The sequence below is a fragment of the Ranitomeya variabilis genome, chromosome 5, assembly GCF_051348905.1.
Source record: "Ranitomeya variabilis isolate aRanVar5 chromosome 5, aRanVar5.hap1, whole genome shotgun sequence".
Classification (NCBI taxonomy): domain Eukaryota; kingdom Metazoa; phylum Chordata; class Amphibia; order Anura; family Dendrobatidae; genus Ranitomeya; species Ranitomeya variabilis.
Window position 1 is genome coordinate 372,606,801 of NC_135236.1, and position 12,783 is coordinate 372,619,583.

General features: G+C 46.1%; 1 protein-coding gene across 1 annotated transcript in view; it reads left to right on the forward strand.

The window, feature by feature from the left end:
* WASL (WASP like actin nucleation promoting factor) overlaps nt 1-12,783 on the forward strand; it is a 73,558-nt gene that overhangs the window by 41,171 nt on the left and 19,604 nt on the right. Inside the window, exons 3-6 of the mRNA XM_077264936.1 lie at nt 7,329-7,415; nt 8,199-8,295; nt 9,635-9,658; nt 10,333-10,498. Of these exons, the coding sequence (XP_077121051.1) occupies nt 7,329-7,415; nt 8,199-8,295; nt 9,635-9,658; nt 10,333-10,498 (374 nt within the window). The remainder of the gene's footprint in view (nt 1-7,328; nt 7,416-8,198; nt 8,296-9,634; nt 9,659-10,332; nt 10,499-12,783) is intronic.

Sequence of the window (12,783 nt, forward strand, 5' to 3'; positions counted from 1 at the left end):
TGTCTTGCATCCATTCTTCCACATAAGACACAAGTATCTGCAGAAGGTAATGCTCCAAGCTCTTCTCTTTGGGAGCATGTGAGTGTTTACACTGTGGATACAGCTAAAGAAACACAAAGGTAAATCAGATCTAACCAGTAATCCTGCGGTGTTGACGGAGTAGAAGACTAAAACCCCTGAGTAACTTGTGATACGACATTAGAGAAAAACACCCAGAGCTCCACTTGAACTCCATGAATTAACCATTACAACCTCCAATAGTAGAGCGTTCCATTGTCGTACTGCTCTTATCCAGGGTACAAAGAGATAGACACCTACCTCCTCTGCTAGAGCCAGGTCCTGGCTGTGACACACAGCCATCATATCCTGGGTATGGGGTGATCCCGCTCCATACCCCAGATACCAGTTTGCTCCGCCAATGTCATTAATGGTTAAATAAACATGTGAAGGGTGTCCAACTCTGAAACTTGTACTAACTAAAAACAGTGACCTAGTCCAAGTATTTTACATCAAAACATCAGTGTTTTTCATCTCCTGTCACTTTTCAATTATTTTTTTTATAATTTACATAGTTACAAAGGTTGAAAAAAGACCTAGGTCCATCAAGTTCAACCTTTCTCCACCAGTTATACATTTTGTCACTAAATTATCTATGACCCACAATGTTATGTACTGAGGAAATCATCCAGCCTTTTTTTTTTTTTTTTTTAAAAGCAGGAAAACCAATCGCTCACGAAGGAAGGTCCAGCTCCATGATATCCATAAAAATTAGCCGCGTAGGGGGCTTGTGACAATTATGCCGAATGTATCCAAAAGATTTTTTTAATAAATTATGAATAAAAAATGAATTTCTCCTACGCCTCATTGGGGGACACAGGACCATGGGTGTTATGCTGCTGCCACTAGGAGGACACTAAGTAAACACAGAAAGAATAGCTCCTCCCCTGCAGTATACACCCTCCTGCTGGCTCTCAGTGAACCAGTTCTTGCTTAGTGTCTGTAGGAGGCACTTGGGTCTGTTTCAGACCCCACCGTTTTTATTTTAATTTTTGATTTTTTGTTCTATTTTTTACTTTAACGGAGCGAATGGGGGCGACAGATCCTTTCTAGGCTCCGATCTCCCCCGAACCATCAACAGGCAAGTACGTGGAGCGTCCCTCCCGTATCCTTTCTTGCAACGTTGGATGCCAGCCCTGAGCTCATCTTGCGGGCGACGGTTCCTTTGCGTTCCGATCTCCCCCACCCCTCCATAGCAGGCAACCACAGGGAGTAGCCCTCCATCTACCTCTCCTGGAGCCAGGTGCATAGCCGAACATATTATGAATGGCGTCCGTGCAGCCCCCCTCTGCATCACCACTGATATAGTGGATGACGCATGGCGGCAGAAGCTCTCCAACCCCTCCCAGACTATGTCGACGGTGGATTGAGCACCGGCCCATCGCATCTACCGTGAGTACACTGCGGGGCCGAGGCACTTGGGGGGGGGGGGGGTCCTGGTCCCCGGGGTATGGGAGGTCCGCACCTTAAAGCCCGGGTCTGTGGGTGGTCTGCAGTGCGGCAATTCCTTCAGAGTGTGGCTTAAGAATGACGCTAATAGCGGTCGCGGCGCTGCAGGCCGCAACCACAGGTTTAAAATTTAGCCCCCGGCTTTTCCCTTTCATACAGGCCGGAGTTTTGGCCACGCCCACCGGCAGTTACCGCCGCCCACTCTTTCTGGCGCTTCTCGTTCCCTGAGAGATGCTCACTTCCTGATCTCGGCGGCCATCTTGGTACACCCACAGGGCTGATGCTGCAGCGCTGCTCCAGCCTTTTCAATCACAGCCTTCAGGATAAGCGATTCCTGTGCATAACTCCCGTGGCATCACACTGCGGACCTCCACTGGGGACTCAGGACACAGGACCATGGGTAAGCTCCAGAAACATAGGTTAACCCTTCCCCTGCTAGTAAGCGCTATCCTCCAGGCTTTACTATGTCTCAACCAAAGCCTCACAAAAAGTCTGGGAAAACCCACACTGTATTTTTCGCTGCATGTACCTCTTGTAAGGTATCATTGCCCCGGGCTCACAATACTGCATTATGCACAGCTTGTGAACCGGTGACTGCTCAGGAACCACCTGTTGCTGATACTGAACCCAGTGAGCCTAGTCCCCCTGAGTGGGCTACCTCCCTTTCCCGGTCTATGGCATCCCTGGCAAAAGCGTTAGACTCATTCCGAGACCCTTCCTCTAACCAGGGCACTAATACGGACAACGCTTCAGATGGTCAGAACCCCTCTTACTCCAGGGGTCGTACCTTGCCAAGGAGTTCTCACTCCTCCAGGAAAAGGCCTCATGCCATATCTCCAGACCATCAACGGTTTCCGGGTTCTGAGAGCTCCATTTCTCGCTCCCCTTCCATCGGGGCTAGTAGAGAACCTGTTTCAGAGGACGATTCTAATGCGTCCCTAGATAAGGAATTTCATCACGATCAGGAGACTCTCGACTCTCTAATTGAGTCAGTGAATAAGGCTTTGAGACTTGAGGAGGAACCCTTATCCAAAACGGATCATGCCGTGTCCTTTAAGAGGACCGAACGAGCTCAGAGTGTTCGCCACTCATCCCGAGTTTAAGCAAATTGTTGAATCTCACATGATCCGTCCAGATAAACGATTCACAGGGCACAAGTCCATGGAGTCCAAATATCCCTTTGCCCAGGATCTAAGAAAAGATTGGTCACAATCTCCCCTGGTAGATCCTCCGGTATCGCGCCTGGCTACGAAATCTGTTTTATCCTCCTCGGAGGGTGCCTCTATTAAAGATCCAACCGATCGTCAGATCGTCAATATGGCACGTTCAGCTTTTGAAGCCTCAGCGGCCGCACTCTTTCCATCTTTTGCGCTACGTGGGTGGCTAAGGCTATGACCCATTGGGGTGAGGTCTTGTCTTCAGCAGTACTGGATACCAATCTTCCCCCCGAGATAGCAGACCTCGCCACTCAGATAGCCAGAGCTGGAGATTTTGTAGTCACTGCGTCCCTGGATGCTGCTGACTGCGCTTCTCAAGCAGCAGCAAATGCCATCACCAACCGGAGGTCCTTATGGCTCAGGGACTTGCGTGCGGATTCTACTTCCAAAAAAGTCATTGACTTCTCTCCCATATAGGAGTGGTCGCCTTTTTTGGCGAAAAGCTCGACCAGTTAATTTCTGACGCCACTGGAGGGAAGAGTAAATTTCTTACGCAACAGGCACCCTCTCGGCCCTTTCGGAACCTGCAACCACAGGCTCGGTCCCGATTTTTTCGTTACAACTCAAACTGGTCCTCTACTTCCACATCTCCCAGTTCCGGCCGGGCACAACGTGGAGACAGAGGTTCACAGGCCTCTTTTAAGCCTTCCCCTTCGTGGAGAGGCAGGCCAAGGCAGCCGGGATCCAGAGGCGCCAGAACGGGCAGACCTTCCACACAATGACTCCCTGCGGTACCGGGGGACACCCTCAAAGTAGGCGGCCGCCTGCTTTCCTTCAGTGACGCGTGGCTCTCGGTCGTTCACGACGAGTGGGTCCGCGATCTAGTGTTCTCCGGATACAAGATAGATCTTATCTCGTCCTCCAAACCGTTTTTTTCCTATCTTCTCCTCCCACGGCAAAGGCATCAGAGTTCTTCAAAGCTATAAGCTCTCTGAGAAAAGACGGAGTTATTATTCCGGTCCCTCAAAGCGAAAGGTTTCAATGTTTTTATTCAAACCTCTTCATTGTTCTAAAGAGGGACGGTACAGTACGGCCCATACTGGACCTAAAACTGCTGAACAAGTTTGTCAGGGTACGACAGTTCCGGATGGAATCGCTTCGTTCTGTCATCGCTTCCATGAAAAAGGCGAGTTCCTGGCGTCTATAGACATCCAGGACGCATACCTCCACATTCCTATTTTACCTTCTCACCAAAGGTTTCTTTGCTGCGCAGTTCAGGAAGATCACTTCCCTTCGGTCTCGCCACTGTTCCCAGGGTATTCACCAAGGTCATGGCGGCTGCCGTGGCCATACTCCACACCCGAGGAGTGGTGGCGCTCCCGTATTTAGACGATATCCTCATCAAAGGCCCCTCTTTCCGCTCCTGCAAGGAAGCCGTGGGCATTACAATAGATACCCTTTCTCACCTGGGTTGGAAGATAAACTTCAAAGATCTTCCCCAGTGCCTGCTCAGCCAATTTCCTTTCTAGGAATGATACTCGACTCGTCACGGGGGTTGGTTCTTCTTCCCCCAGAAAACATCTGTCTTACAGCGAGAAGCTCTCAGCCTCGCTCTCACTCTCTGCGCTTCAGTATGAGAGTCCTCGGCAGGATGGGTAGCAGCTATGGAGGCGGTTCCATTTGCCCAACTACACCTCCGTCCTCTACAGCATGCCCTCCTGGCTGTTTGGGACAGGAACCCGTTCTCTCTAGATCGTCGGTTCCTCCTTCCCCAGCGAGTCAGACAGCCTCTCAGGTGGTGGACATTGAAATCCTCCCTGAATCAAGGGAAGTCTTTTCTTCCAGTACACTGGCTGGTTGTGACGACAGACGCCAGTCTTCTAGGCTGGGGAGCGGTGTTCCTTCATCACACAGCTCAGGGCCGCTGGTCCCCCCCAGGAATCACGCCTTCCAATCAACATCTTAGAAATCCGGGCGATCAGGCGGCCACATCTCCAGTTCCATCCCTTCCTAGCAGGTCGCCCAATCAGGATTCAGTCCGACAACGCCACTGCAGTGGCATACATCAACCGCCAAGGGGGAACCCCTCAGCAAGGCGGCCATGACAGAGGTAGGCCACATCCTCCGATGGGCCGAGGAAAACCGCTCAATGATCTCTGCGGTTCACATCCCGGGAGTGTACAATTGGGAGGCAGACTTCCTCAGTCGGCAATGCCTCGACTCCGGGGTGTGGTCTCTCCATCCGGAGATCTTCCACCAGATCTGCTGTCGTTGGGGAACCCCGGAGGTGGATCTGATGGCCTCACGGCTGAATTCCAAGGTTCCCGACTTCATGGCTCGGTCCCACGATACGGCAGCCATCGGGGCAGACGCTCTTGTACTCCCGTGGCATCATTTTCGGCTTCCGTACATATTTCCCCCGCTTCCTCTCCTGCCGAGAGTCATCAAGAAAATCAGAGCGGAGAGGGTACCGGTAATCCTAATTGTGCCAGATTGGCCGTGCCGGGCATGGTACGTGGAACTAGTTCAACTAGTTGCCGACGTTCCCTGGTGATTATCGAATCGCACAGATCTGCTATCTCAAGGCCCCTTTTACCACCAGAACTCAGAGGCCCTGTGTTTGACAGCATGGCCGTTGAGTCCTGGGTCCTAACCCAGACAGGTTTCTCTCCAGAAGTCATAGCTACCATGATCAGCGCTAGAAAGCCTACGTCTATGCGTATCTATCATCGCACTTGGAAGACTTTCTTTACATGGTGTAGCGACCGAGGACGTTCTCCTCTACATTTTTCCATTCTCGAGTTATTACAAACTGGTTTGGACTTTGATTTCGCCCTTAGTTCTCTCATGGGGCAGATCTCAGCCCTGTCTGTTCTCTTCCAACGCAGGATTGCCAACAGCTTACAGGTCAAGACGTTTATTCATGGAGTCTCCCATCGGGCGCCCCCCTATAGGATGCCGTTGGAACCATGGGATCTTAATCCGGTCCTCTTGAGTTTTGCAACAGGCTCCTTTTGAACCTCTACAGGATGTTTCCCTGTCTCTTCTTTCATGGAAAGTTGCTTTTCTAGTTGCGGTCACCTCTATTAGACGAGTCTCCGAGCTGGCGGCTCTGTCCTCTCAAGTTCCGTTCCTGATTTTTCATCAGGATAGGGTGGTTTTGAGGACATCCCCCCCTCTTTTTTCTACCGAAAGTTGTATCCTCTTTTCATCTCAATGAGGAGATTGTCTTACCGTCACTCTGTCCGGCACCAGTCCATCGCATCGAGAATGCCCTTCACACACTGGATTTAATGAGAGCTCTTAGGAGATACATCTCGCGGACAGCGTCTTTCCGCAGGTCAGATGCCCTATTCGTGCTCCCGGAGGGACCCAGGAAAGGGTTTCCCGCTTCCAAGGCGACAATAGCCAAATGGATCCGTTCGGCTATTCCAGAGTCCTACTGAGTCAGAGGTCTTCCTGTCCCACCAGGGATTAAGGCTCACTCCACTCGATCAGTGGGTGTGTCTTGGGCCATCCGGCACCAAGCTTCGGCAGCACAAGTTTGTAAGGCTGCGACTTGGTCCAGCCTGCATACCTTTACAAAACATTTACCATATTTACTCTCAGGCCTCGGCAGATGCGACCGTCGGCAGACGAATTTTGCAGGCGGCTGTGCCGCATCTGTAACTTGTGGGTACAAGCAGCAATTGCAGTTAATTGTTTCCCACCCAGGGACTGCTTTAGGACGTCCCATGGTCCTGTGTCCCCCAATGAGGCGTAGGAGAAAAAGAGATTTTTGTGTACTCACAGTAAAATCCTTTTCTCCGATCCAATCATTGGGGGACACATCACCCACCCTGTTAGCCTATTGGCTTTGGTTTTTTTAAGTTAACTTGGTTTTGACATAGTTCATCCTTGTTAAATATTAAGCTCCTGCTGCTTTGTTACCGAACTGGTTCACTGAGAGCCAGCAGGAGGGTGTATACTGCAGGGGAGGAGCTATTCTTTCTGTGTTTAGTGTCCTCATAATGGCAGCAGCATAACACCCATGGTCCTGTGTTCCCCAATGACTGGCTCGGAGAAAAGTATTTTACGGTGAGTACACAAAAATCTTTTTTATGGATATCGTGGAGCTGGACCTTCCTTTGTGATCGATTGGTTTTCCTGCTGCACCGCTGTCTTCCATTCTCCAGATTCCTGTCTACATGTGGGTGAGCTGACAAAGCAACTTTTTTTTTTTCCTCTCCCTTTTTTTAAAAGGTCTTATATTGTCTGCCATCACTACTTCTTGTGGTAGGGCATGCCACACTCTGACTGCTCTAACGGTAAAGAACCCTTCCCTATTTAGCGGCCAGAATCACAATCACCTTCCTTCCACCCGTAATGAGTGCCCCCTAATCATCAGTATGATCTTTGGATGGAATAAGTTATGGCCTTTATACTGAACACACAAGTGCGTATATATGTGTGTGTGTGTGTATATGAATATGTATGTATGTGTGTGTTTGTGTATATTTATACACCCTAAAATCGTGTTTGCTTTTGCAGCTGCTGCTTGGCATTTAGTGCTGCTGCTCAGCTTACTTGTAGCCAGAAGTAATTTGTTGTTTAATTGTTTTATATTTCTCTAAAATGAATGAAACAAATAACCAATGTTTTAATCAATTTTTTTTTCTTCCTTAGGATGGTCGTCAACTCTATGAACAGGAACTTTATTATAACTTTGTATATAATAGCCCAAGATCATATTTTCACACGTTTGCTGGTGATGTAAGTAAATAAAGTGTATACATATGTTGTATAGCAGATATAACACCTCTTCAGTGTTAAATCCATGGTAGAATCATTGCTAGGTTTTAGCATTGACAAAAAACTTCAACTATTATAAATATGCTCTAAATCATGCAAGAAAGGCGTTTTCTGGTTTCCCCAAAAAAGCTAAAAAAGTCTAAACTTTGTACCTAGTTCAGTGAGAAGTTTCCAAAGCAAAAAAGGGTGGAAGGTTCCATTGACATTGGATAATGTCAGAAAAAATGTCTCTTCTCATTATGGTTACGTGATGTAGACGTGATTGCAGCCAGGTATGTTTTACGCTGAAATCCTGCGGTGTTTGAGTAAACCTACTTTGAAAGCTGGCTTGGGACTAAAGATGGAGGCATTACTATTCTGAGTTGGTCCCTGCTGGTTTCTCCCCATCCCACTTCAGTTGTTTGCTAGTTCTCTTCCAATGTGTGTACATAAACATGAGGCCTGTCAGTGATGGTGAGTAGGATGGGGAGCAGCCTCCAGAAACCACAACAGACTAGTTAGGTTTCTCTTTATAGTCACCGGCCGGCTTTTCAAAGTATGTTTACTCTGAAACGCCGCAGCATAAAGCATACCCACCTGCAGTCGGGCTTTGATTCATGCCCTAGATTTTGCAGTAGGAATCTATTGACAAGTTTCCTATAAATGTCACATTATACGTATATCCGTTTTGGTTGGAAAATGGTTTTTAAGGGACTGAAAGATCTCTTATTGAACTTATGAATTGTTTTTATTCTTGTGCTACAGGCATGTCAAATTGGTCTAAACTTTGCAAGTGAAGAGGAGGCAAAAAGATTCCGGAAAGCGATAGCTGAATTGCTTGCCAGAAGGCCTAAAAAACCTGGTATGATCGATAACCTTGTATTGGTACTCCGTGATTGATAATCTTTGTATTGGTTTGGAATAATGGTATATTTGTAGGCCATCTGCTGAGACCAGTATTGCAGTTTACTACATGGTGTAGTTGGAAGAGAAGTGTCCAGTCACCCATTTGTAGTGGTCCTTTTGACAGCTTTATTTTTCTTACTTAGATCCCTGTTCATCAAGGCAGGCGGTGTTCCCTAGGGTTGATAAAATGTGCCGTTGTCCTATGCGCTTCTTAATGAATTGGGTCTATCAAACAAGCGACTCCACTCGTCATGGCTCCAGCCCTGCCCCTAATTTTTTGTAGCTGGGAGAAAATGGAACGAAAACGCCATAAACCACCAAATTTTAGAATTTTAGCACAACCAAAAAGTTTGCAACTTTACAAAGCTTGTTTATGAATATTATTAACTTTGATAATTATGGCATTAAAAACTTTGCATATTTGCAAAATGTTCACTGCTCTATTAGAGATATACATAGGGATGTGTGTGTAAGTAAAAAATCGCATCCCCTTAAGAATCCTAAGCAGGAGTCAATGGGTTTGAGGATCAGACCTTATTTAAGGGATAGACGGCATCAAATTCTCTTTGGTAGATCCATAAAGACAGACAGGTGAGATCATTCCTTTTCATTATTTGCTATATGATGCTATATGATCATCATTTTATTAGCAGTTATCTGATTCATTCAATAAGGGGGATCAAATGTATGTTCATTATATAATGCACTCATCACTTTATGAGCATCTGCTTGATCTATAAAACAGGTGAGATCTAAAAGTGCTTACTATTTGATGAATTAAAAACTTTATTAGGAATGAATAGTTTGATGCCTGTATTTAGAGTTGAAAATTAACTTTTTTGCACATGATTCTAGAAGGTGGTATTAGATCTATTATCACACTGCAATATCTGACCTGACAACCCTGTGGTTATCTATATCCACACACAGATGGTTATTTACACTAAACCTCCATTTGTATTCAATCAAAAAAAAGGGGGGAGGCTCATGATAGGCTCATTACATGTGTCTATACCTAGTGGGGTTCCCACATGAGAAATAAACAATTGTGTTTGTGCTTTGTCTGATATTTAGTCACCATACCTATGATCTGTCTGCCGGGGCCCAATAGACTTTGATTTTATAAGTGTGGAAAATACTTTTTAATTGATTGAAATAAGTTGTATTTAAATGTATATTCTTCTATTCCTTGTTGTATTGTTTGAGTTTGTGTTACTACATTATAGCTAAATGAATGCAAGTCACGTTGGTTAGTAATACCTATAGATTTCTATAATGGTATTTTTCTCTTCCAGACAAAAAGAGAGAACCTCCAAATGGTAAGTTACAGAAGGTTTGAGGGTTTTGTCTGTTTTTTTAAACCCTTTTTAAGTATCACTAGTCTCCGACACGGCAAACTGGTCACCATACTGAGTTTTGTTACACTTTATGAATTGAGGTGCATTGAGGAGTTACGGTATGTGCTCACGATCTGGAATTGCCAACGCCTTAGACACAGCGCATGTTCACTGCATCCAAAGCGCTGCCGTCTATTGAACACAGGTTGACACACGTGTTTACTGAACTGTGCGGATTCACCATGTCTAAAAGATTGTATGGCTGAAGTTTCTCTTGTGTCTCTGCAAGAGAAATTGACATGCTGCAGTCTGTAGAGACTCGCCACATGTCAGTCTCTGCTGGTGAGTCGCGAGCGTCTGGACGCATAGTGGGCATGGGATTTCTTGGAATACCATCCGTTATGCTGTAACATCTTGGCGCTGCACAAATATGCAGCGTCCAACCCGCAGCGTTTACTGATGGTGGGCACATACCCTTACTGTGTTCCCTCCTTGAATGGTGGTTACTTTATGTACTGTATTGTTGGTCATTACAATGTACTGTCAGGTCTGATGCTCCACAAGAACCACTACATGTTGTGTAAGAAAATTAAGATTGTTTCTAAATTGTAAGAATTGAATTTTAAAGTCTGCTGTATTCCATTATCCGTTTCCAGGCCCAAGTCTTCCCATGGCAACGGTTGACATCATACATCCTGAAATCGCCACTCCGAGATACAGTGCACAAGTGAATAACATTCCTTATAGCAAAGACAAGAAAAAGGGAAAAAATAAGAAGAAAAAAATTACCAAGGCAGACATTGGGACACCTAGTAACTTCCAGTAAGTAAATAGCAGCCATAGAAATTGACTTGTTTTTATCGTGTTATGGCAAGCTGTGCTTTTGCATCATATAGCCTTGGTTTTGGTTTCACCTTGTCATAAGTATAAACTTTGCTGAACGGAGGCCATTACATGACAAACATGCCTTGGTCAAATCGCTTTATCTGTGCAGTATTTGTAGCCAACTACATTTCCTAGTGAAGAATGATCTGATATCTATAGCAGTAAACTGTGAAGGTGCGCCAACACCCTTCTCTGTAAACAGCTATTGCATATGAAAAATGATTCGGGGTAGAATTTTCCTTCAAAGACAGCCCTGCATTAGAACGTCATAGGTGGCATTACTTTTACAATTGTCATCAAATTTGGGCTCACTGCATTCAAAATCGGCTTCGTAATGTAGATAAAGGGTTAAATGGGTTATCTAGTGCTAGGCTATGTGCATAGTTAATTACACAGTGGTAAATAACACTATGGACATATTCCATATTCAAGGGCTAGAATCAGCATAAATTGACATGGTGCTGATATTAAGTATGCAGCCCGTGTTTACCTTCACAAATACGGGCAGATATGGAAGATTTTTGGTCCTGGTTTTGTTTTGAAAATCCAAAATGAAATACACAATGCAAAAGGTGAATGGGGTTTTCAAAATTCCGTTTACATGTCGTGAATTTCTTAGGCCTTTTTGAGCATGCTATGGATTTGGGCCCCAGATTTTAACCTTTCCAAATTGTCAGCAAAATAAACATGTAATGTGATGTGACAAAACTGACTGCAGAAGATATATGCTGCACCTAGACTCGTCCTCCAGCAAGTGGGAGGTGTCTGTGGGGATCTCGGGAAGGTCTTTTTAGGCCATGTTAAGACGGTCATTGCAGATTGGTCCAGACCTGTTGAGGGCAGAGCGAAGTACTGAAGTGCGCAGGCACCAGGAAAGGTGAGAGAGGCCCAGCGCCTGCGCACTGCAGTACTTCGCTCTGCCCTCAACAGGGAAGATAAAGTACGCCTGCGCCGGAGCCGCAGCAGGAAACGAGGAAGAGGACGTCATCGCATGAAGATGGGAAGCCCCGGACCGGACCGCGACGCCCATCGGACCGGACCGGACCTCCCCTGGGTGAGTATAATCTAACCTGTTTTTCTTATGTTACAGGATACATTGGGGGCTTATCTACAGCATTACAGAATGCTGTAGATGAGCCCCTGATGCCGGTGGCCTTAGCTTATAGGTGAATTTTGGGGTGACATTCCCTTTAATGAATCGGCATATTGAAATTATTAAAGGGACCCTTCCATCAGATTCATCCAACTAGAGAGATTTCAGTGTTTCTTTGAAATGCAAGGACCACTTCAGATCTGTCAGCCGAGACCTTGTCCCTGGCCGACTTTAAAAAGTATGATTGCTTCAAAATGCTGCACACTTCAGAGTAAATCTCTAAACCGCAAAAGCACAAAGAGGATTCGGAGATCCTCCAAAAATTTGAAAAAACAGCAACAAAAGGCAAAGATTCTTACCTGCCTAGGTCTCCAAACAAATGCACTAAGGCTACGTTCACATTTGCGTTGTTGTGTGTTGCGTCGGCGACGCAACGCACAACGCATGCAAAACGCATTGTTTTGTGACGCATGCGTCCTTTTTTTGCATGATTTTGGACGCAAAAAAAATGCAACTTGCTGCGTCCTCTGCGCCCTGACGTGTGCGCCCAAAGAGACGCATGCGTCACAAAACGCAACACAACGCATGTCCATGCGCCCCCATGTTAAATATAGGGGCGCATGACGCATGTGGCGACGCTGCAACGCACAACGCAAATGTGAACGTAGCCTAACAGGATGCAGTGAACCCATGTGGTTAAAATGGAAACAACACAGATGCAGCATAACTGATGAGGCAGCCACTCACCAACTACCAAACTAATGGAGGGGGTGGCTGCTTGGCACATTGCTGCACATAAAAACTTGTATGTGGCGCTGTTCACACAATGTAGCTGGTGATTTGCTGCCTCAACGGTTATGCTGCACCTGTGTTGTTTCCATTTTAACCACATGGGTGTTTTTTCTTACACTTCAGAGTAAAACATAACCTGGCTGCAATTGCCTGTAATTCTGGCAGCATGAATCTGATGATGGGTCCCTTTAATAGCCATCCTCATTCATTGAACATGTTTTGTGTGGAGCCCTGTTGTCCACTGGGTAAGACATTTTGCACAGCGGTCTATATTTCCTGAATGATCTATGTATATTTGCCAGATGCCAATATGTAGCTTTATGTAACCTTGATGTGC